Below are 25498 nucleotides of genomic sequence, written 5' to 3' on the forward strand. Positions count from 1 at the left end.
GGGGAGAAGCCAGAAATCGGGGGCGGGGCAGGTGGGGGGGGTTATTGTTGGTACTCCTCCGCCGAGTCTGCGCAGTGACAGAGAGGAGGCGGGGCCAAGCTTCTGCTGGCGGCGAGGGCGGGGCCTCGGGGGCGGAGTCTGCGCTCCGGGTCGGGCTGCAGCTGCGGCTGCTACCCTTCCAGCTTGTGAGGCAAGGAGGCCGAGGCCTGGGCCAAGCCCGGAGCCGCTGTTCATCGGAGCCTCCTGGAGCCCCCGCGCAGGTTCAGCCTGGGGGCGGGCTCAGGCCCGGCCCGCCGCGGAGCCCAGGATAGAGGTTGCATGCCCGAGGACCAGGCCGGCGCAGCCATGGTGAGGGAGCGAGGCCTGCCTGAGCCGCAGCCGCCAGCCACCCGGGCCCCCGCGGCCCTGCCCTCCCCAGCTCTGATGCCCCGTCTGCTCCTGCCTTTACCTCCCCACCTTGTTACCTCCCCCTCGGTGACCGACTCCTTCTTCCCCTTGGTCTCCGGCCACCTACTGGGGTGACAGCCCTCCCCCCTTAATCTCTCTCCACTCGGTGACACCCTTTTTTTAAATCACCCCCAGTGACAGCTTCTTTCGCGTTCCCCTTTGCCTATTCCTCCTCGTCCTTTAACCCGACCTTCCTTTTCTCCTCTACCATTTTGCCTTGTTCTCTCTTTTGGGAAGTCTACGCCGTCCTTCTTTTTCCTCCCTCTTTTTCGCTCCTGCTCTTTGCTCTCGCTTCTTACCCCCTTTCACCATTTTATTTCCACTGCCCTCTCCTCTCTGTATCCTTTCTCCTTTTCGTCCTCCACCATCCACATTTCCTCTCCCCCTTATCGGATGTCCTCTCTTCCCCGCTCTCACAGCTGTCCCCATTTCCTTCTACGGGATTCAAGGGTTTAAGCAGGAACAATTTGAGGACGATTGCTTCCCAGGAGCTGTAGGGCGGGCAGATAGCGGGTCGCAGGCTTTCTTTCTTCTTCCTTTTCTTTTTTGTAGAGGGAAGAGGGAGATTGGAGGTGTTGGCGAGAGTCTGCAAGCCTTATTACCTAATGTCAATGCAAAACCTGAGTGATAGTGTGTTTTGGAGTGATGGAGTGAGGCATGGGGTGAGGGCCGGCATGCATACTATGGCCTTATGAGATATCTAGCCTTTTCACAGAAATAACTTAAAACGTTTTAAAATGAATGTTTTTTTTGAGTATCTTTTAATGTCGAGTTACAGTTTGGGAAATTTAAAAATATTTATTTACAAGCTTTACTATTACTCAGAACAAATGGTTTTTGTTTGGAGGCAGAGACCAGAGCATCTGGAGACCGAAAATCAGCTTGGCAGTCAGATTGTGACAGTCTCTTTAATACCTTGTATTATCTTCATTTGTTTTGCCCTCTCTGCTTTTAGTTGGGAGAGCCTTACATTTGCAAATTTTCTCTCTCCTTCCTGTTTCTCTCTCTTGCCTGTTTGAAGCTTCAGTGGGTTTTTCATTGAGTTGGGTTACACATGGTTTGCAGTTCATTTAATGAACCCTTTGCTCCATTATATACAGCAATCTAAATTTTGGTCTCTGGGAGGAATAAGACATTCTAGTCAAAACGAAGTCCTGGTAATTATGTTCTCCTAGGAGGTTAGTTAATTTCTGTTTTTTCCCCATCTGCTTTTTTGGAAAGTGGTTTATTATAAAGTTATTTAATCGGTGAACTTTCCCTAACTCACTGACTCTGCATTTTTAGGTTGTCATTCTCCAGTGTCTGACTCCACAACAATCCTTCACATTCACAGCTCATCACACTGTCATTGTATGTTAACCTGTTTCTTCCCCTGAAATGTGAGTTCTTCTAGGCAGTGACTATGCCTTACTTAACTCCTGTTATTACCAGTGCCCAGGCCAGGTAGGTGCTTGAATGATTTCACTTTATGGTCTCATTTTCCTATCTGACAAATATAATCTTGAACTGAAATTTGAGGCAACTAGTGGACTACACAGAGTGAGTTTGAGAATCTTATTTTTGGTGCAAAAAGGAAATTTAGTAAGATGTGATGATCTTCTTTTCAGAATAAAGAGCTGTCCCATCAGATACACCAAATGGCTAGATTTTTGGAAGTGTTAGCCATCCCACTGAGAATGAATGTATGAGTACAGAGGGAGTTATGAACTCCTTTTTGGGTATTTAGGATCCAAAAGTGCCGTTTGAGCTGGGCCTGAAAGGTGAGCAGGATTTATATAGATCATTTTGGGTAGGGGAAGAATGCTTTGTTGTGAATGTGAGTAGAAAGTAATTAGGATGTATTGTAGGTAGCAGGATTACCTTTATGTGACATGAAGAATGCAGGAATGAGGATGTGTAGTAGGAAATGAGACTAGAAAGACATTAGACATGGTTATGGTTTAGACTTTGTCTCCAACTAACTGGATTTTTCCTTACTTGTTAAAACACATGCACACAGTGTAAAAGTAGATGTATGGGAGAGGTGAAGAGAAGGCAAAGTATTACCTTATTATGAGCTAGGAATTATTCGTAGAGGCTACTTTAAAAAATTTCCTTGTGTAACAGGTGTAGTAAGGCACTCAATAAATAGAACCAAACATTATTATAAAGCTTCGTATTTTATATTTTTCAAAATTTTCATTGTTATGTTGTGTTTTGAATAGCTAGGGATGGCTTCCCAAAGGATCCTACTTTCAGGAAGAAACCTAAAGGATTAAATTACAGGAGTTGTGTTGTGGAAAACCAGATAGAACAAATAGCACATGTGAATGACCTGTAATAGTACTCTCTCTTGCCTGTTAACCCTGCATATCCTGGAGTTCTCAGCTCAAGGAAGTCAGGGAAACCCCAGCTACCCTGCCTACTCATCAGAAAAACTCCCAAACAACCCTAAGTCACACACCTCCATTATGTAACTCTCTTTCATAGAATACACATCAATTGTAATTTTGTATTTCTTGCTCTGACTTTTTGGTTAATGTCTGTCTCTACCCCCAGACCATAAAAGTCAATGATACAGAAGTGGCTTTTTTTTTTTTTTTAAAATGTTGGGGGTAGGAGTTTATTAATTAATTAATTTATTTTTGCTGTGTTGCGTCTTCGTTTCTGTGTGAGGGCTTTCTGTAATATGGCGAGCGGGGGCCACTCTTCATCGCGGTGCACAGGCCTCTCACTATCGCGGCCTCTCTTGTTGCGGAGCACAGGCTCCAGACGCGCAGGCTCAGTAGTTGTGGCTCACGGGCCTAGTCGCTCCGCGGCATGTGGGATCCTCCCAGACCAGGGCTCGAACCCATGTCCCCTGCATTAGCAGGCAGATTCTCAACCACTGCGCCACCAGGGAAGCCCCCAGAAGTGGCTTTTGACTAGCTTCTGAGGGCCAGGTAATGTTCTAGGCATTGTGGTTACAGCGGTTTTAAAAAAAAAAAGGCATGGTCCCTTGGGGTAAGGAAGATAGACAGTAAACAAATGTGTAATGAGAATAGTTATAAATGCTAAGAAGAAACGAATCAGGGTAAGGTATAAAGTGATATCTATTTGTGTATGGCAACTATTTTAAATAGTATGGTTAGGCAGCAACACTAATAGCTAATATTTATTGAACGTGACTGTGTATAGGCCCTGTTTTAAGTGCTTTACATATTTTATCTCATTTAATCCTCATAGCAACCCAATGAGGTAAGTATTAGCTCTTTGAAGGTAGAGATCGTGTTTGTTTGGCTCATATTGTATCTTTTTTTTTTTTTGCGGTACACGGGCCTCTCACTGCTGTGGCCTCTCCCGTTGCGGAGCACAGGCTCCGGACGTGCAGGCTCAGCGGCCATGGCTCACGGGCCCAGCCGCTCCGCGGCACGTGGGATCCTCCCGGACTGGGGCACGAACCCGCGTCCCCTGCATCAGCAGGCGGACTCTCAACCACTGCGCCACCAGGGAAGCCCCTCATATTGTATCTTTAACACCTACATAGTGCCTGGTGCATAATAAGTGCTTAATAAATATTTGTTGAATGGATGGATGACTTTGGGGAGGGTTAGAAAAAGTCAGGGAGGCTTTGTTGAAAAGGAACATTTGAATTGGAGTTTTAACTTCTGGGTTTTATTGGGTAAGAGTTAGGAAAGGAAAGCCATTCTTTTTTTTGTTTTGTTTTGTGGTACGTGGGCCTCTCACTGTTGTGGCCTCTCCTGTTGCGGAGCATAGGCTCCAAACACGCAGGCCCAGCGGCCATGGCTCACGGGCCCAGCCACTCCACGGCACGTGGGATCTTCCCAGACCGGGGCACAAACCTGTGTCCCCTGCATCGGCAGGCAGACTCTAAACCACTGTGCCACCAGGGAAGCCCAGGAAAGCCATTCTTGGCAAAGGGACTAGCTTGAGCATAGAAGCTGAAACTGAAGGATGTATGCAGGGAAATGTATGATTCTAGCATTAAGGGTGTGATAGGATGCGAGACTAGGTGAGCCTAGGGTCAAATTATGGAGGACCTTGAATTATAGGCTCAGGAGTTTGGGCCTCATTGTAAAAACCTTGGGTACCTTGAAAGATGTGAAGGAATTATCATAAGAGATTTTGAGGATGATCACTCCAGATCAATATGAAATATGATTTGGAGTGGCAAGAGCTGTTGCACTAGTCTGGGTGAAAAGGAAGTGCATGAACTTTCACCCTAACCTTGTGGTGGTGGTGGTGATGATATAAATTGGAGGAAGGTGAGTATAGGGAAATGAAATAGGAAGATCTGGCACACCACTTTTTGGCTAAGTGAATTTTCCACAGAGGCATTACTAAGGAGTTATAGAATCACTAACAGCTTTGCAGTTTTGCTCTCTGGGCCTCGGTTTTCATATATTATGCTGCCTTTAGGGATTTATCAGAATATGAAAACAAGGTAAATCTACCATACCAAAGTCCTTAATTTACAAACAGTAAGTCTCCCACAGGTCATGTGTTAGGTCATATAGAGGGAGAATTAGCACTTCCCAACATTATTTAATTTTTTAAAATAGTTTTTGTATGATATGAGAAAGGAGAAATTTTAATATATATATTTAATATATTTATTTTTGAATTATATATATAGGTTATTTAATAATATACTGAACAAAATACCTTAAATTTCAGCCATTACTGTTCAACAAATGACACATTAACATAAGATAAAGCATATTTTTAAATGAATATATATTACAGTGTAGATTGAAATTAATTATGCTTATGGCATCAAAATAGATAAGAACTGACTTTTTAACCTAAAATTAGGAATTCTTGCTTTTTTTGTACTTTAAAAATCAGTGGATGTTTTTAAATTAATTTTTATTGGGCTATAATTGATTTACAATGTTGTGTTAGTTTCTGGTGTACAACAAAGTGAATCAGTTATACATACATATATCCACTCTTTTAAAAATTCTTTTCCCATATAGGTCATTACAGAGTATTGAGTACAGTTCCCTGTGCTATACAGTAGGTCCTTATTAGTTATCTATTTTATATATAGTAGTGTGTATATGTCAACCCCAATCTCCCAACCCCCTACCCTGCTTCCCCCTTGATAACCATAAGTTTGGTTTCTACATCTGTGACTCTATTTCTCTTTCGTAAATAAGTTCATTTGTACCGTTTTATAAGATTCTACTTATAAGCGATATTATACGCTATTTGTCTTTCTCTGTCTGACTTACTTCACTCAGTATGACAATCTCTAGGTCCATCCATGTTGCTGCAGATGGCATTATTTCATTCTTTTTATGGCTAAGTAATATTCCATTTTATGTATGTACCACATCTTCTTTATCCATTCCTTCGTCAGTGGACATTTAGGTTGCTTCCATGTTCTGGCTATTGTAAATAGCGCTGCAATGAACATTGGGGTACACGTATCTTTTTCAATTATGGTTTTCTCTGGATATATGCCCAGGAGTGGGATTGCTGGATCATATGGCAACTCTATTTTTAGTTTTTTAAGGAACCTCCATACTGTTCTCCATAGTGGCTGCACCAATTTACATTCCCACCAACAGTGTACGAGGGTTCCCTTTTCTCCACACCCTCTCCAGCATTTATTGTTTGTAGATTTTTTTTTTTTTTTAGATGTTGGGGGTAGGAGTTTATTAATTAATTTATTTTTGCTGTGTTGGGTCTTCCTTTCTGTGCGAGGACTTTCTCTAGTTGTGGCAAACGGGGGCCTCTCTTCATCGCAGTGCGCGGGCCTCTCACTATCGCGGCCTCTCTTGTTGCGGAGCACAGACTCCAGATGCGCAGGCTCAGTAGTTGTGGCTCACGGGCCTAGTTGCTCCGCGGCATGTGGGATCCTCCCAGACCAGGGCTCGAACCCTTGTCCCCTGCATTAGCAGGCAGATTCTCAACCACTGCGCCACCAGGGAAGCCCTGTAGATTTTCTGATGATGGTCATTCTGACTGGTGTGAGGTGATACCTCATTGTAGTTTTGATTTGCATTTCTTTAATAATTAGACATGTTGAGCATCTTTTCACGTGCTTTTTGGTTGTCTGTATGTCTTGTTTGGAGAAATATCTATTTAGATCTTCTGCCCATTTTTTGATTGGGTTCTTTGTTTTTTTGATATTGAGCTGCATGAGCTGTTTGTATATTTTGGAGATGAATCCCTTGTCAGTTGCTTCATTTGCAAATATTTTCTCCCATTCTGTGGGTTGTCTTTTTGTTTTGTTTATGGTTTCCTTTGCTGTGCAAAAGCTTTTAAGTTTAATTAGGTCCCATTTGTTTACTTTTGTGTTTATTTTCATTACTCTAGGAGGTGGATCAATAAAAATCAGTAAGTTTTTATAATTTTTCTGTTTTGTTTCTAAGTGACAAAACAAAAAGAATGGTTCTAGGCTGTTGCTTGCAAGCTTGTCTCCACAAATAAAACATTGGAGGTACGGATAGTTTATTTCTAATATTGAAAATCCAAATTGGATATAACTGTCATCACATTTCTTTTTTTAATACTTAAAAAAAATACGGAGATACCTTGATGTACCATTTAAAAATCCTGATAAGATAAATGCACTCATTTACTCTTATTTCATCATCAGTGCAGCTTGTGTTTCCTGTCTTTAACCAACAGTTCATTCTAAGAATAAAAATAATTTAAAATTACTGTGTTGTTCTGTGTTCAGATGAAGTTATAACAACTGAGTGACTATAATATGATGAGCCAGTTTTCTCATTTCCACTAATTCACACATGTTCAGTGGATAAATTTTTGGATACTCTCAACTATTCTGTTTTTACAGGAGAAAAATTTAAATAATTATTTTATTAGATGGTCAAAAATATACAAATTGGTGTTTACATGTGTATAACTGAGTTACTTTGCTGTACAGCAGAGATTGGTACAACATTGTAAATCAACTATACTTCAATTAAAAAATATTTTTAAATATACAAAATGAAATAGGTATCAATGTTGAATTTAATGATTGAATCATCCATGAATTAGGAAATGCTGGCTAGAACACTACTTTTTGCATAGGTTCTAAAGCTAACCCTTAAAAACATATAACCAATAAGTAGCAGAAATAGTCATTATCTGCAATAGAATAAAAGACATTTTTAATGCTAATAATTAAAATGGGAAAATAATGTTAAAACAAAATTCTTTTTCTTTTTACAGAACTTTGTTTTTTTATTTTTGGCTGTGTTAGGTCTTCGTTGCTGTGCACAGGCTGTCTCTAGTTGTGGCGAGCGGGGGCTACTCTTCGTTGCGGTGTGCGGGCTTCTCATTGTGGCGACTTCTCTTGTTGCGAAGCACAGGCTCTAGGTGCACAGGCTTCAGTAGTTGTGGCATGCGGGCTCCAGAGCGCATGGGCTTAGTTGCTCCACGGTGTGTGGGATTTTCCCGGTCTAGGGATCGAACCCGCGTCCCCTGCGTTGGCAGGCAGATCTTAACCACTGTGCCACCAGGGAAGCCCAAAACAAAATTCTTGAATGCTGGGACATTTATTTAGAGAGCATGATCTCAAACATTTAGTGAGCACACAGTGTATCAGATGATATACTATTTAATCTTTACAGTTCCATGAGGTTGATGATGCTTTCTCATTGCACAGTTAAGAAAACTGAGGCTTTGAGAAATCAGGTAACTTTCCTATAGTCATATACCTAATAAGTGACAGAACAGGATTCAAGCACAGGTTTGTCCAACCCCTAAGTCTGTGCTATTTCAAATACCTTCCCTGTACTCTATGAGACTGTAGGAATCTAAACTGAATTCAGGCATTTAAAATATTTGTACTGTTGTTTCCATTATAAAAGTAATTCATATTTATTGAATATGTCAAAGGGTATATATAATTTTATGGTTCTTGATCCATATTGCCAAATCGTCTTTCTACAAAGCATTTGGAGAGTATCAGATGTTGGTGGCATTCTGTGTTTAGCATTTAGATACCTTTTTAACATTGAAAAGCTTGAGACACGTGACAGGAATATGCTTTTAGAATACATCAGCTGGGGGAGAAAACCAAAAGGCTGGTAGAAATTAAGTATTATTTTAAAGTGATACTGCACTCTTAATTCTAACAGTATCTACTGTGCACTGAAAGTGTACATTTCAAGATATTATTGTGGACAGAGCATACTTGGTATGCATGTAAATTTGTGGACTCTTCACTATGCTTAAGGAACCTACAGTTTAGGCCCCACTAGTTTATAGTGGTCTTATAGCCCTGCTGCAGCCACACAGATTGTACTGCACAACTCAGGTGGCAGCTGTACATATGGCCAGCAATGGGTCTACAAAGATCTGTATCCTCTGTACTTGGCAGCATCTAGCACATAGTGGGGGCTCAGCAAATAGTTTTGCGTAGTATACTAGGATTCTTAAGATATAATTTTTTTTTTTTTTTTTTTGCGGTACTCGGGCCTCTCACCGCGGTGGCCTCTCCCGCTGCGGAGCACAGGCTCTGGATGTGCAAGCTCAGCGGCCACAGCTCACGGGCCCAGCCGCTCTGTGGCATGTGGGATCTTCCCGGACCGGGGCACAAACCCGCGTCCCCTGCATCGGCAGGCGAACTCTCAACCACTGCGCCACCAGGGAAGCCCTTAAGATCTAATTCTTTAATGAGCTAATCATTTTATGAGAAAAAGTCATTTCATTTCCTGCTCAGTAATACTGAGCACACATGCTTGTTTATCGTGCCTCTAGTTTTGCTTACACTGTTACTTTAACCTAGATGCTGTGCCCTTCTTGATTATTTAACCTTCAGGTGTCCCCTTAAACCCTACCTCCTTGTGAAGCCTTCATTTACCCTCAGGCAGCCTTGGGTTCCTCCTTTCCTGTTTGCCTCCCCTGTACATTGTGTGTGCTTTGGTTACAGCAGTTACCCGGTGGGTGGTCGCCGTATTTTTTTAAGGAGGCTGCCTTTCTCTCCAGATTATGAGTGCCCTGAGGGTAAGAACAGAGTTGTATTTTTTCAGCTTCATGTCTTAAGCACTTGGCATAATGCATGAGACACACAGTAAGTAAATAAATATTTGTTCAATGAAGGAATGTGTGTATTTTGTAGAGAAGTGCATAAGGTGATGTTAACTGAGATGTGAGTCATGAAAAAGGGGAAAAAAAGGTGACACTCTGTACAGGTCCCCAGAGGGGAAAAAGAGTTTTGATGGGTAAGAAACTTTGGATCAGATAGTTTCTCTTACTAGTGTTAAGTGATACTTTTGACCTAGGATAAGCATTTCTGTACAGAAGAGTTCATCAGAAAGAGTTGGGGAAGAAGCCAAGTGATTTCAAGATGAATTGCAAAGCAATATCCCTTTGTATAAAAATTTACAAATTATTTGTCTGTAATTTGTGGAGGTATCCTTCTGGAGAACAGAATATTTAAATACAGATAGTAAAGAATCAGTGACTGGTAAATGTAGAGGGGTGGTTAATTATTTAAACATTTTGTTAGCTCTGTATAAAGATCTTTTTTCTTTTTTCCCATCTCCAGTTCTCCCTCGTATAAACACTTTTCTTAGCTCTCAAAAGCATCTTAATGCCTGTTCAATGTCATATTCTCCTTTTCTAAGGGCATTTAAAAAAAGTTTCAATGTTCTTAGTTACGTAATATCAGTTATATTCTTTTCATAGGCCTCTTAACCTATGGCAAATCGTTTTATCTCTCTGTGCCTCCATTTTTAAATCTCTAAAGTGAAAAGGTTGTATTAAATCCTCTCTGTGATCCCTTCCACCTCTTAAAAAAATGTAAGATTCTAGCATGTTAAAGGTAAATATTTTAGTAAAGTAGATATATTCTATTACCTATAGTACTATGGAGTCAGGGCATGCCGCTTTTTTTTTTCTTTCTTCTTTATAAATTTGATTTATTTTTGGCTACATTGGGTGTTCGTTGCTTTGGGTCTTTGTTGCTGCGCGCCAGCTTTCTCTAGTTGTGGTGAGCGGGGGCTACTCTTCGTTGCGGTGCTCGGGCTTTTCATTGCAGTGGCTTCTCTTGCTGTGGAGCACAGGCTCTAGGTGCACGGGCTTCAGTAGTTGTGGCATACGGGCTCAGTAGTTGTGGCTCGCGGGCTCTAGAGTGCAGGCTCAGTAGTTGTGGCGCACGGGCTTAGTTGCTCGGGGGCATGTGGGATCTTCCCGGCCCAGGACTCGAACCCGTGCCCCCTGCATTGGCAGGCGGATGCATAACTACTGCACCACCAAGGAAGTCCCAAGCTGCTTTTATAGGTTTTAATTTTGTGTAAACTCCATTAATGTATTACCCAATTTTTCACACCAGAAACCCTTCATTCAATTATGTTAATATTTCCATGGTACTTTAGTATTTTAAAGACACGTTCATACACATCCCATTTATTCCTCACTGCCATTTTGTGAGGTAGTCGAGATGGAGGTTTAGCATTGGTTTTACAGATAAGCAAACTGAGAAGTTAATTTATTTGCCTAAGGACACACAGCTACTAAGTAGCAGAGCCAGGACTGACTGCAAGCCCAGTGCTCTTTCCATTATTAACCGAGCTTCTCTGTTTACCATATTATATTTCAAAACTAATGCTAGTAGTTTAGAGGAAAATAATGCTGAAGTATATCTATGAGTTGTTGATTCCTATGATCTGCTCATCTGCTCAGTGATTACTGACCTGAATTTTTGTTTTGTTTCTTAGAATAGCTTTATTACATGAGCTAAGATGGATGGGAAGGGGATTTATTTACCTTTGCAGGCCTTGATCTTTTTTAGATAGAAATCTAGCTCCTTGCCCTATAACACACCGCCATTTGCCACACTGCCCAAGCCTTGAAGTGACACATGCAAGAAGCTTGCCTTACCTGCATTTTTATTTGGTGTCTAGGGATCTCTAAAGAGTAGTTGGTGTTTTTTTTTTGGTGGTGGTTGTTTTTTCTGGCTGCGCCACATGGCATGTGGAATCTTGTTTCCCTGACCAGGGATCCAACCCATGCCCCCTGCAGTGGAAACGCAGAATCCTAACCACTGGACCGCCAAGGAATTCCCTAGTTGGTGGGTTTTTTTAAAAAGAAAAATAATTCCCCTCAGTCCATGCCAAATAATTCAAAAGATCTGTACCCTTGAGCACAATATATCTGTGCCTTTGGTACTACCTTCTTGACCTTCTCCCTCATTTGTAAAATGATTGTATTTGGGGAAAGAGAAGGTAAAGGGATTAAATCAAATCTAAGGTTACATTAGGTGTTTATTCCTGGAAGTCTAACTTGGTTGAATCAGTAAAAAATACAAGGGGAAAAAAAACCCATAAACTAAAAAGAGATTTCCCATGGAATACTACTAAAATGAGGAATCAAAGATTGTTCAAAGATATTGTTCAAAGTATCTGAAGTTTCTTATATCAAAATGAACTCAAATGACATTTGTCTGCTTTTCAATCCCATTGTTTAATTTCAAGGCTAGACTTGGGACTTAATATTTCTCTCTAGACATATAGTCTCTTTCTCTAGGAGCAAATAAGTATTTTAAATACACCTAATAATAAATTTGTGCTTGACTGTTCATTTATTCATTCAACAAACATTTAGTGCCTACTATGTAGCAGGCATTATTGTTGGCTCTGGGAATAAAGCAGTGAACAAAACATAGTGTTTGGTCTATGGAGTTTATATTGTATAGTAGTAGCTCACATTTATTGAGCATTTAATATATGCCAGTCACTGTTCTAAGTGTCTTTCACCTAAAATTTATTTAATTCTGACAACAATCCTGTAATGTACTGTTATTGTCTGTATTTTACAGATCAGGAAACTGAGGTATGGGGAGATTAAGTATTTATGCCTAAAGTTATATTGTTTTGTAAGTGGTAGAGCTGGCATTTTAATCCAGGCAGTCTGACTCCCAAACCCATGCTTTTCACTGCAGTGTTACATAGTCCTTCAGAGAGATGTCAGTAAAAAAATTTATTTCTAATACTGAAATTGTCAAGTTTGTAATCTTTGTAGTCACCTGGTTTCTGGTCCAATCTTTAGGAAAAAATCATCCAGGGTTACAAAAAAAAGGAGCACTGTCAGAGCCATTACCTTCTATTGGAGGATCTGTCAGTCCTAGGAGACTTTCAGGTAGGAGATGAGATTTTTTAGCCTGTCATATGAGTCGGAACTGAGACAACTACATAAACCCAGGACCCTAACACCTAACAAAATGCCCACACTGTTGGTGAAAATGTAGACTAAAAAATATCTGCTTGATGGTGTAGGGAAACAAAGGAACTTATTTATCTTGACATGGTCTCTGGATGGGAAAATTCTCTCTTGAGAATTTACAATCATGAACCTTCTGCCCTGTGTGTCTGAAACTTGAATTTATATAACTTGTGCAAGATCATGACTATTAAGTGAGATGGGAACATTTACTGAGTTATTACTCTGTTAGGCATTGTGCTGGGGGCTTTAAACACATCTTTGCCCTTCATCCTGACAGTAGCATCATGAGATAAGGACTAATATTATCCCCATTCTACAAAGGACAGGACTGAGGATCAGAAGAGCTAGGTTATTTGCAGTATAACAGCACTGAATTCAAATCTTGGTCCAGTATTCTTGCTGCTAAGCACAATGCCTCTGGAAGCGTTCACGTCATTTTTGTGCCTCAGCTTCCTTAACTGTAAAATGAAATTTGTAATATATTGCTTTTTACTTCCTTTTGCTTCATAAAGTTCCTTTTTTACTTCATAAAGTTATCAAATGAAATAAAGGATGTGAATTTGCTTTATTCACTGTAAGCTACTGTTACTGGCATCATCTGTAAAGTGTATTTTTCCTTTTAATTAAGCAAAAGAGAGACCTTATTATTCATCAATTTTGAAGTCCACAAGGTCTGTCTTGAGAAATTAAGGCAATCTTAACATTTTTTTTTTTTTTTTTTGTGGTACGCGGGCCTTCCACCGCTGCGGCCTCTCCCGTTGCGGAGCACAGGCTCCGGATACGCAGGCCCAGCGGCCACAGCTCACGGGCCCAGCCACCCCGCGGCATGTGGGATCCTCCCGGACCAGGGCACGAACCCGCGTCCCCTGCATCGGCAGGCGGACTCCCAACCACCGCACCACCAGGGAAGCCCCAAATCTTAATACTTTTTGTGTCAGATATTTCCTGAAGTAGTTTCATGAGGAGAAATAAAATGAATTTTTAGATAAGTTACCATCTAGTAACTTACTAATTCATTCAACTATTAATTTATTGGATGCATTTTTGAGGACTTTAGTTCCCAAATATAAAAGATGCCTGATCTATTTCATTTTTTATCATACCAGCAACAGTGGAAGCCCCAGTCTCCTCCAACAGTAGACTACAATTGCAATATGTAGTCAATTCTCAGTGTCCCCCACCTCCCCACTTGCTAGAAATAAGTAGCCTACTGCTTAGAATGCTGAAATGCTTCTTTGTCATGATCCTGGCAATATAGTCACAGAATGAAGCTTTTAAATATATAAAACAAAGCAACCAGCAAATTATATAACTAAGTCACAGGGAAGTGACTGAGTATGTCTCTAGCTGAGTATTGCATAGATGACTAAATACTTCAAGGAAGGAGAGTATAAGAAAGAAAAGTTTAAATTTAGGAAGATTAAAAGAAAGCCATGAGAAGAAGGTTAGGAAGAGCTAATGAGTATCAATGTGTGATTCCTCAGAGACTGCTTATGAAGAAGTCTGTCTGATACTTGGAAGTGTTGCAAAGCTCCTACCAAATATGTACCATACAAACGTAGCTTGTTGGAATTCCAGTAATTTCTTGGAAGAGAGCTTTGTAATCAGTGCCTCAGCAATGTTGTCTTGAGTTGATAGTAGTTTTTTTTATTGTTACTAGTTTTTTTTTTTTGCGGTACGCAGACCTCTCACTGTTGTGGCCTCTCCTGTTGCGGAGCACAGGCTCCGGACGCGCAGGCTCAGCGGCCATGGCTCACGGGCCCAGTCGCTCCGCGGCATGTGGGATCTTCCTGGACTGGGGCACGAACCCATGTCCCCTGCATCGGCAGGCAGACTCTCAACCACTGCGCCACCAGGGAAGCCCTGTTACTAGTTTTGTACCTTAATTGTGAATTATCATTGATTTAACTTTATTATTAATCTAGTGTGTGGTGATATAAATTTGAATTAATAGAACTTTTGACATAAAAATTTCCAAATTTAGACTGACAATGTATTGTTATTCAAATAGGAAACATCCATTTTATTTTTTATTTTATTTATTTATTTATTTATTTTTGCGGTACGCGGGCCTTTCACTGCTGTGACCTCTCCTGCTGCGGAGCACAGGCCCCGGACGCGCAGGCTCAGCGGCCGTGGCTCATGGGCCCAGCCGCCCCGCGGCACGCGGGATCCTCCCAGACCGGGGCACGAACCTGCGCCCCCTGCATCCGCAGGCGGACTCTCAACCACTGCGCCACCAGGGAAGTCCGGAAACAGCCATTTTATTGTTAAAGCAGATGTCTATAAAAGTCCCTTGTAGTGATACTTCTTTGTTAATATGGTTCTCCACTGGAACTTGGGAACCAAGAGGGATGGGTAGGCTGTGAGGTTTTTTGCCCCACTTAAGTGGGCCATAGACAAAAAGCATTTGAAAACTACTAACTTTCCTTGAATTCATAGTCTTGAGGGGGAGACTGCCATCTAAACAAATAAGTTATACAGTGGCTGATTGTAATAGAACTATATACAAAATGTAGTGTGATTAAATCTGTGTTTTGGGATATGAGGGACAACTTCATGGAGGAGTGGACATATATACTGGCTCTTGTAGTGTGAGTAGGAATTTGATAGATGGACAGGTAGGGAAGGGCACTCTAAGGAGAGGGGACAGCATATATAAAGAAGGGGAGGCATAACTACCACTGGTAACATTCCTTCTCTGAACCTCAGCTTCCTCAACAAAAATAATCTCTTTTCTCCTTACTTCATAGAGTCATAATGATTGTTTTGAAAAGGCTTTGTAAATTGAAGTGCTAGACAGATGTTTAATGATGAAGGTTCTCATTATTACTTTCTTTTTTTCTTTTCTTCAACATTTGAAAGTCTTCTCTGTCTCTCCTAGGTGGTGTCATTTCAAGACCTCTCCTAACCTCCTTTCAGCTTAGTTCTTTTCTTCAATGTTCTTTGTTTTTTTCTTTTGTTTTGTTTTGTTGTTCCTTCAAGGTTCTGCTTTGTGACATCTAAAGACAGGAGCAGAAGAGCAGATATTTGTGTATATACCTAGCTTTAATAGCAGGAGAAATTCTTTAATTGCTTATGTATAACTATTTAAGCTGTGATCCACGTAGTTTAGAGCAGTGTCATAATCCATGGAATGTAATCCTGCAGCCAAAAGTCATTTTGTAGTAACTCAAAGTCTTTATTTGTGGATTTTTGAACATTGTAAAATAGAATAGAATTCACAGATGTGCTTCTTAAAATTCCCTTTTTATTTCCTATCTACTTCCCTTTATACATCATAGCTGGTCCCTTGCCTTTCCCCTGAAAACCCTGCCAAGACTCCTTTTCCAACCCAGTCCACCATTATTAGATGGTGAAACCTCTGGAGAATGTAAGACTGGGAAAGGGTATAGGAGCAGTGGTAAGAAGTTACATTATGGCCAATTTAGGAAGAATAAAAGTGTGTGTATATAAATACACAAGCACATGTTTTCATTCAAAATTAAGATAGTTTTATTGAGTCTAATAAAAAATGTCTATTTTTACTAGTTGAATACATATATTATTGAAAAGTATGGCTATCATTGATTCAGTTGACACTGATTTTTGGTTATCTTGTAATATTTGAAAAGCAGAAACATGAATATAGCTTTATTTACATTTCCACAAATTTTTACTTTTGTCTTTTTTCATTTTTAATAATCTATTAATTTTGAAAACTATATGAAACATTTAGGTAAGCCATGGAACATAGTAAACAAATATCTAAAGACCAGCATCGAACTTAAGAAATAGAAGATAACCACTGCCATTTTTTCCCTTGTGTGCCCCATTCTTCTATGCCACTTCCACCCACCCCCAAGGTATCCAAGGTATTCACTGTCTGTTTTTTTTTGGGGGGGTGGGGCCTTGCCAAACCTACGCCCCCTGCATTGGAAGCTCAGACTCTTTAACTACTGGACTGCCAGGGAAGTCCTGTCAACCATCCTTTTTTATTTTAAATCTTTCCCTTGCGCTTTTCTATAGATTTATCATAACATATTGTTTAGTTTAGAGGTAGCTTTATAATCTTCTGAAATAACTTTTCAGGCAATATCATTTCCTATGCCTGTATAGATGTTTAAGTGAAATCCTGCTGCACGTACAGTTTTTATTTTGCTTAGACTAACTTTATTCTTAGCATTTTACTGTCTTTAAAAGTTATTCAGAAACATACATATTGCTATGTAATTATCTATAGAGTTGATAATACCATAATTTGCTTGCCATTTCCCCCCTGTTTTAGACATTTCTATATGTGGGTTTATTTTAGGGGGGTCAGAAAAACTGATTAATCCCTTTGTGTAAATACCTTTGTTAATATCTCTGATTATTTCCCTTTGCTTGTTTTTTTGGGTTTTTTTGGGTAAATTCTTAGATGAAGTACTAGATCCAGAGACTGGGTGTTTTTTGTTTTTTGTTTTTTTTTTTGTGGTACACGTGCCTCTCACTGTTGTGGCCTCTCCTGTTGCAGAGCACAGACTCCGGACGCGCAGGCTCAGCAGCCATGGCTCACAGGCCCAGCCGCTCCGCGGCATGTGGGATCTTCCCAGACCGGGGCACGAACCCGTGTCCCCTGCATCGGCAGGCGACTCTCAACCACTGCGCCACCAGGGAAGCCCAGAGACTGGGTGTTTTTAAGATTGTAATTAAGTCTTTTCTATCAAGAAAAATTGTGCCAATTTATACTTTGACCAGCATCATTTGAGAGGACTAATCTGGGTACACTTGATTTGAATGATTCACAATGTCAGGATTATATCCTGTTCTAGAAAACACTGTGTTAACCAAAAAAATTAAATAAAGGGCTGTGGTGTTCTTTCAGGCTGGTGGTGATTTTGCTGTTTCCCATAGGATATTTTTTCAGCCATTGTTCAGGGACCATGTCATTCTGCCTGCTGTTACATGTGATAGTTAATTACAGGGCTTAGTTATCGCTTCTGATCACTTCCCCTGAGAATTTATCTATTCTTATGACTCCACTGTCACCAGTAGGGGATGATATTTTAATCTGTATGTTCAGCTGAATTCTCTCACAGAAGCATTATTAGTTCCTTTTCTGTACTTGCCTAAGCAGACAGACTCTCCACAGTCTTAACAAATTCCCCTGAAGAAATAATTCCTTGTCTTGTCTTCTTATCAGTCTTGTCAGTGACCTCATCGGAGTATTAATTACTATTTCATTTTTTATTTTCTAACTTTTTATTTTGACAATTTCAGACTTATAAAAAGTTGCAAAACTAACACGAAGAATTCTCATGTAGACATTCACCCAAATTCCCCAAATGTTAGCATTTTATCCTGTGTGATTAACTGTGCTCTTTAGACACACACACACACATATTTACTCCTGGTTAACTACTACTTTAAATCATGGAGTTTTTTTTTTTTAAATCTCGACTTCTCCTTCCTTTAGCCTTTTCCCTCCTTCATCTGAGCGGCCTATATGGGATAGGAGAAAGGACATGGTATTTGTAATTAAATACTTTGGTTCAAGGCCCAATTCTGCCACATTTTTAACTAGATGAACTTGGGTACACTGTTCTTTCTGATCTCCAGTATCCTCATATACAAAATGGTGTCTATTATACCAGCTCCACAGAACTGTTGTGAGGGCTAAATGAGCTAATGTATGTCAAAAGTATGCTGTATGAATGCTGGTCAGTCCTTCAGAGAATACTCGTGTATCTAGTACAGTGCCGGGCATTGTGCTAAGTACTGGGGATTCAGAAAAAATCAGCATCTATTTCCTATTCGGTCACTTACTGTATTTTGTCAATTCTTCCTTCGAATTATTTTTCACTTCTGATTTTTTTTCCATTTTCTTTGCTTCTATCCTAATCTATAGCATTATCACCTCATGTGTGAGTCACTGCAACAACCAACAGGTCTCCAAGTTGTTTTTTGGCATTTATGTCAGTGACAAACTAATAATTGTCCTGAGGTATGGTACAGTATAGTGGAAAAGATATGGACTTCATAATCAGTAGACCTAGGTTTGCATCTTTGCCCCACTTACAAATACTGTAACTCTGGGCAAGTATCTTTACCACTATTCTAATTTGAACTCATTCTTTTTTTTCTTTTAACAGGTAACTATCAGGGAGTGTTTTGGCTGCTAAGGATATACAGGAAGGGTTAATATGTTCCTTGAACTTGAACAGCATCATGGTCTAGTGGGGGAGACAGATACAGTCATAAGTAACTATGGTGTAACATAGAATTATAAAAGAAAACTAGCTTTGGAGTCAGGTATAGAGGGCAGCCTATGTAGTGGTAAAAGCACAGACTTAACTCTAGAATCAGATTGCCTGGGGTCTAATCCTGGCTCTGGCACTTATTAGCTGTATCATCTTGGGCAAATTAATAAACCCCTTAAAGCCTCAGTGTCTTCATCTTCATAAAATGGGGATACTGATAGAACTTACAGAATTTTAATGAGAAGTAAATGAAATTATATATGTAATGTACTTAGCAGTTTATTGCATATAGCACATAGCCTATGTTAACAAATAATGAGCCCAATAATTATGATTATGATATTATTATAGTATAGTGGCTTAAGAGCTTAAAAATATAAGCTTTGGCCTCATTTTTGAGTTGGAGTTCGAGTTTATCAACATGCTAGCCATGTGTATATGGGGAAGATATTTAACCTAAACCTCAGTTTCCTCATTAAAATGCATATTGTAATGGTGCTTGATTCATAGAATCTAGAAATTGAAAGAGCTCATGTATCTAAAGAGCTCTGACCCAGGACCTGAGACATAGTGTTTCATGAATGATAACTCTTGTAATTTTTATTCTTGCTCTGCCATCTGCTGGCTCTGTTATCTTTCATAGTAAATTAATCTTTCTGAGCCTTAGTTTACCTACTTTGTTCAAAACAACGTTGTCTGGAAGATTGCAAGTGTATATAAAGTTGCTGGATTGGTGCCTGGTACCACACAACTGTCATTCAGTACATAATAGCTAATAGTTAATGGTGCAGATTAATTACCCAGGTGCTGAGGGTCAAATTAATTCTGCCCTGGAAATTAGGAAAGATAGTCACAGAACTGAATGTTGAAGGATGTGTGAGATTTTGCCACATAGAAGGACTAATCTAAAAAAAGGTTCAGAGGTGTGAAAGTGCCTGTTAAAGTGGTTAGGAAGTGATGGTAAATAGTAGGTTTCTTTAGGGAATACTCAGTTTAGTATATCTAGTAGGTAGCATGTTTGGAGGGAGAAGGAAAAAGTGGAAAATGCGGCTAGAAAGGAAGGTTGGAGCCAGTTAGTAAAACATTTCGAATACCTTACTAAATTGTTTACACTTTATTCTTTAGGTCTCTGTTTTTCCAACTTCTAACAGCAGAGGGAACTAAATTTGCTGTGGGATAGAAAAGGGAATTACTTGAAACCAGTGTTACGAACAGGAATTTCTTGGTAATCTTGTGTTTTATCTTAAAATTCATATAGTGTTTGCCTTTTACATAATATATTTGTTTCAGTACAAAAATATTTTAAGTTATTTACTGGTTGCATAACTTGATTACCTCTCCCCCAACCTCCCATACTCTCATCCCCTCAAATAAGCTTTGAGTGTGTTTGCTATTCTGAAATGTGCCAAGTTAATACTGTAGCTTTAGTCCCCTGGCACACTTCTGCTAGGAACCCCTTGAATGTGTTCCCAGCATGAGAACTGTGCTTATAGATGATATGGAGCCTTTGAAATTTTTTTTAGGAGAGTGATAGGATAAAAGCAATGCAATGAAGAGCTGGGTTGGTCCAGATTGAGTAGAAGCCATTTCAATTAATTAGAAAGAACTTTCCTGTTTGTTCTTCCTAGAAATTGTTTAGTCTTTGAACTGTGTGGATCTCCTTATGATCCAAATGAAATCAGACTTGACCTTCTCTCCCTTCTGCTTTTTTTAGTAGGAACTTTGTTTTTACTTTGCCTAGGGTATGCCTAATTGGTGAAGGGAAAAATCTTTCTGAGCAGGAATTTCCAAGAGATGAATTGTTTAGACATGGAATTCCAGCTTCTGCTTTGTCCTTTCTTTGTTAGTCCTCCTGTACTGCTGCTGTGTGTTTAAAAATAAGGGGAATTCCCTGGCTGTCCAGTGGTTAGGACTCGGCACTCACTGCCATGGCCTGGGTTCAATCCCTAGTTAGGGAACTAAGATCCTGCAAGCTGCAGCATGGCTTCTTCTTCTACTACTACTACTACTACTACTACTACTACTACTAAAATAGGAAATACTGATCTATCAGTACTTCTATGTTAGCTTAAAGTACTGGAATTTGGAGAGTCACAGATGGCCGTATGGTTTTTGGAGTAGATCTCAGATAATCTGAGTACAGTTCTAGTCCTGCCCTGGCTTGATATATAACGTCTCTGTTTTCTTCTTTAAATGGAGATGATTATCCTTGTTCACATCACAGACCTTCGAGTATCAGGTGAGATAACATACTTAGAATTTGTATATAAAGTTGAAAAGGTAGTATATTATGGTGGATAAGGGCATAAGCTCTTGGAGCTACATTTCCTGGGTTTGAATCCTGCCTCTGACCCCTACAAGCTCTGTGTTTCCAGACGCACTGCCATTATTCTAAGTTCTTTGGTTCCTGTTTTATCTCATTGAATCCTCACAGCAACTTTATGAAGTAGGTATTATTATTATCTACATTATAAGATGAGAAAACTTAGGAGCAGAAAGGATAGGTAACTTGTGTAATGTCACACAGTTAGTAAATGAAAAGTTGGGATTTGCACTGTAGCTCCAAAGCCCAGGTGGATTAACTGTTAGGCACATGTACTTCCCAAAAGAAGAGCAGCTGACTAGAAAAGTCTTATGCTTACTAATCGGAATTAACATAGAGATGACGGGAAGTTTTCTTTGAAAAGGAAAAATTTGTGGGGTCTAAAAACCTGTTTTTGTTTGTGGACATATTTTATCAATTGGAAAAAAATTTTTTAGAATGATTAATTAAATATTATAAATGTCCATATGTTACTACCTGGGTTTGTTCTGTTAAAATGACTTCTAAAAATTATGTACTCAGAAGGTTCAGATGTCTCCCCTCTGATAGTTACCCAACTTTCATTTATTTTCTCTTTTGTAAAATAAATAGATCATTTTGAAACTTACCAATGGAGGTCAAAGGGCATCTTGTTTCATCTGGGTGATGAATTTTAGACATTTAGAAAGATGGTACAATGAAGAGTAGAAAAAGCAGAAAGAATTCATACTTACAACACAGGAAATAAGAGAGAATAGGCAAAGTTCTGTGATGCAGAAGTTGAATTTGAAGAATTACTTACTCTGAACTTTTTCTTATTTGTCCTAGCTACACGTAGCTGCAGAGGATACAGAGATATATAGTCTTTGTTACAAGTGGTCCTGTGCCCAGGTAAAAATAAAAGGTTTTATTAACATGGAAGAAAAGAAGAACAAGTTTTAGGGTTGGCAGCTCACAGTCTCTGCTTCATTGGGCCAACCATTTAACTTTTGTGAAGTCTGTTTCCTCATCTTAAAAAATAATGTCTTTGTTGTCCATCTTACTCAGTTATTACAATATCAAATGTGTCAATGTGAAAGCGCTTTGTAAACTGTAAAGTATGTAACCATTTTAATAAGTTGAAAAATTATTTATTTATTTATTTATTGGCTGCATTGGGCCTTCGTTGCTACACGTGAGCTTTCTCTAGTTGTGGCGAGCGGGGGCCGCTCTTCCTTGCGGTGTGCAGGCTTCTCACTGCAGTGGCTTCTCTTGTTGCGGAGCATAGGCTCTAGGCGTGCGGGCTTCAGTAATTGTGGCACATGGGCTCAGTAGTCGTGGCACGCAAGCTCTAGAGCGCAGGCTCAGTAGTTGTGGCTTGCGGGCTTAGTTGCTCTGCAGAATGTGGGATCTTCCCGGGCTAGGGATCGAGCCCGTGTCCCCTGCATTTGCAGGTGGATTCTTAACCACTGTGCCACCAGAGAAGTCGCAATGCTATTTTAAATGGAATTGTTGCCTTAATTCCATTTTCTTATTTTTAATTGTAAGTGAATAGAAATATAGGTATTTTTATATATTGATCTTATATCCTATAACCATGATGAACTTGTTTTTGGTTTTTCTTTTTTAGATCTGATAGTTTTTTTGGTGTGAATTCCTTAGGATTTTCTTTTGCAAAATTATGTTACCTGCAAATAGAGACAGTTTTACTTTTCCTCTCCAATCTGTATGCTTTTTATTTCTTTTTATCTTTTTCTTTCTTTTTGGTTTTCTTTTTTTTTTGCCTAATTCTAGGACCTTCAGTACAATGTTGAATTTGACGTGGTGAGACCAGATATCTTTGTCTTATTCCTGATTTTAGGGGGAAAGTATTCAGACTTTCAACATTAAGTATGATACTAATTGGGTTTTTCATGGATGACCTTTATCAGGTTGAGGAAGTTCTATAAACTATGTAATTTTTAAAACTTACCTTTTAAAAAATTATTTATTTATTTATTTATTCAGTTGCTCCAGGTCTTAGTTTACACTTTGTCACTTACTGTGTGTAGAATACTGAGAAAGATGTTAGTTTTCTGAGCCAGTTTTCCGTTGTTCAAAAATGAAGATAATCCTTCACTGCTTTGTAAAGTAGGGGTGAGGAATAAATGAAATAATGGATAATTCATGTTAAACACTCAGCAGAGTCATATAGAAAGCACCTAATGGATGGTAGCTACTGTAATTATATTTTAGTTATATTATTGTTGTTGGGGACACTTAGAGTGTTTATTTCTGTAATTAAAACCCTTATACTTAATCTTTGTGCTTATTTGATTAGTTCTTTATTCCTCAGGTTGGAATAACTGGGTTAACCTTTTTCTTTTTTGAGGATAACACCTATAGCACATTCTTTTACCCAAATAAACTGATCATATTTGAACTATTAGGTTGGGATAGGAATTTTGTGGGAGATTAACTTGGAAAGTAAATTGGGGCTAGATTTTGGAAGGACTCGGGCATCGTCTTTCTAACAATCTAAGAATTTTGTCTTTTGTCTCCAGCTCCATGAAGTCCATTGACATTTTGAGCAGTAGAGGGTAATTTAGGGCTGGTAAGTTAGGAAGATTAATCTGCTGTGCCTCTGAGGTCTTCCCTGACCATCCCTGACTGATTAGGGTACTCTGCTATGTGCTTATGTGACTACCCAATATATCCTCTATATTTAGTATTTAATAGACTTTATGTAAATATTTGTTTAAATGTTTCTCTTTTCCTGCTTCTTGAGAACATGGACCACATGTTGTATTCCCACTGTCTAACACGGTATCTAGCACAAGGTAGACATTTGAATAAAAGTACTTGTTGAACAAGGAAATGAATATTTTGTTCTCCACTTTTCTGGAAACTAACTTGTTGGCTTTTGTTTTCCCTTTGTTTCTTCCTGGGCTCCAAGGAGGAGGCATCTCCTTATTCCTTACTTGATATCTGCTTGAATTTCCTGACTACTCACCTTGAGAAGTTCTGCTCAGCAAGGCAAGATGGAACACTGTGTCTGCAGGAACCTGGAGTATTCCCACAGGAGGTGGCTGATCGGCTGCTTCAGACCATGGCTTTTCATGGTAAGAAATGAAATAAATAGAGGAAACAAAAATTATGTGCTGTTAATTGGCATTGAATTTTGAAGTGCTACTGTGGCCATTTAATGATTTTCGTAGAAATAACAGAAAACCCTAATTCTAGGAAAAGGAATTCATTTATTTTTGCCAATCCTGCCACTTACTTTATAATTTGTGATAAGCATTTTTATTTTCTAATGTGGCAAATCATTTTTTTGTTTGTTTCTTCTATATTGTTTTGTTTTGAGGAGCCATTCTCAAGGCAAAAATAACTTCTCTTCCAAAATAGCAGTTTAGAAGTCTGCTGATCTAAAACACCTTACATTACCATTTGGCAGCAGGAAAATCAATAAATACTACTATGGAAAAACTAGTTTCTGCTTTTGACCTTTGAAATGGGAAATCATAGCTAATTTATTACTTCTGTTTTTAAGAACAAATTCTGAAAATAAATTATGAAAGATTTATCTGTGAAATTCTGGTTATGTATATTGATAATTTTTGTTACCTCTATATAAGTTTTAAGTTGAAAGAGATATAATGCCTTTATATATTTAGGGTGTATGAACTCTTACAAGTAAGAAACACAATTTTCCCACAACTATAAAATAGAATGAAAATGTGGCAGTAACGATAATTATCATTTATTGATTGCCTCTTGCATGTAATAATGTCAAGCGTTTTATATGCTTTTCTTGAATTTGACTTTTCTCAAAAACCTGTAACATAGCTATTTTTATCCAATTTATATACAGATAAGGAAACTGAGGTTCAGAGATGTAACTTGTTAAGAGTCACAGTGTTAATAACTGTCGTGGTTCAAATGCAGATCTGTTTGATTCTAAATCTATGCTATTTTCACTGCCACACAACCTTCCTATACCTACATTAGAGGTATTCCTGCTCCTAGATGCCTGATGATGGTATACACTTTTGTTGTGACTTTAAATATGTAGATACACACAGACACATACACATCTATTGAGTTGGCCAAAACATCTTACAGAAAACCCGAACAAACTTTGTGGACAATCCGATAACATAAATATATTTATAAATATTATATTTTATTAAATATTAAATATAAATATATAAATTTATTATGTATACTTAAAGTCGCAGCAAAAGTGTATACCATTATCTGGCATATAGAGAGAGAGAGAGAGGGAGGGAGGGAGGGAGAGAGAGAGAGGGAGGGAGGGAGGGAGAGGGAGAGAGAGGGAGAGAGGGAGGGAGGGAGAGGGAGAGAGAGAAGGAGGAGAGCGAACACAAATGCAGATAAT

General features: G+C 39.2%; 1 protein-coding gene across 3 annotated transcripts in view; it reads left to right on the forward strand.

The window, feature by feature from the left end:
* Positions 1 to 144: 144 nt before the first annotated feature.
* Positions 145 to 25498, forward strand: part of ZYG11B (zyg-11 family member B, cell cycle regulator) — an 80336-nt gene continuing 54982 nt past the window's right edge. For 2 of the 3 annotated variants that reach the window (XM_067726155.1, XM_067726158.1), the window contains exons 1-3: positions 145 to 348; positions 21967 to 22029; positions 24053 to 24218. In XM_067726155.1, coding sequence (XP_067582256.1) covers positions 319 to 348; positions 21967 to 22029; positions 24053 to 24218 — 259 coding nt within the window. In that variant the 5' untranslated portion in view covers positions 145 to 318. The remainder of the gene's footprint in view (positions 349 to 21966; positions 22030 to 24052; positions 24219 to 25498) is intronic. The other variant, XM_067726156.1, reaches the window with a different exon arrangement.

The sequence above is a fragment of the Pseudorca crassidens genome, chromosome 2, assembly GCF_039906515.1.
Source record: "Pseudorca crassidens isolate mPseCra1 chromosome 2, mPseCra1.hap1, whole genome shotgun sequence".
NCBI lineage: Eukaryota > Metazoa > Chordata > Mammalia > Artiodactyla > Delphinidae > Pseudorca > Pseudorca crassidens.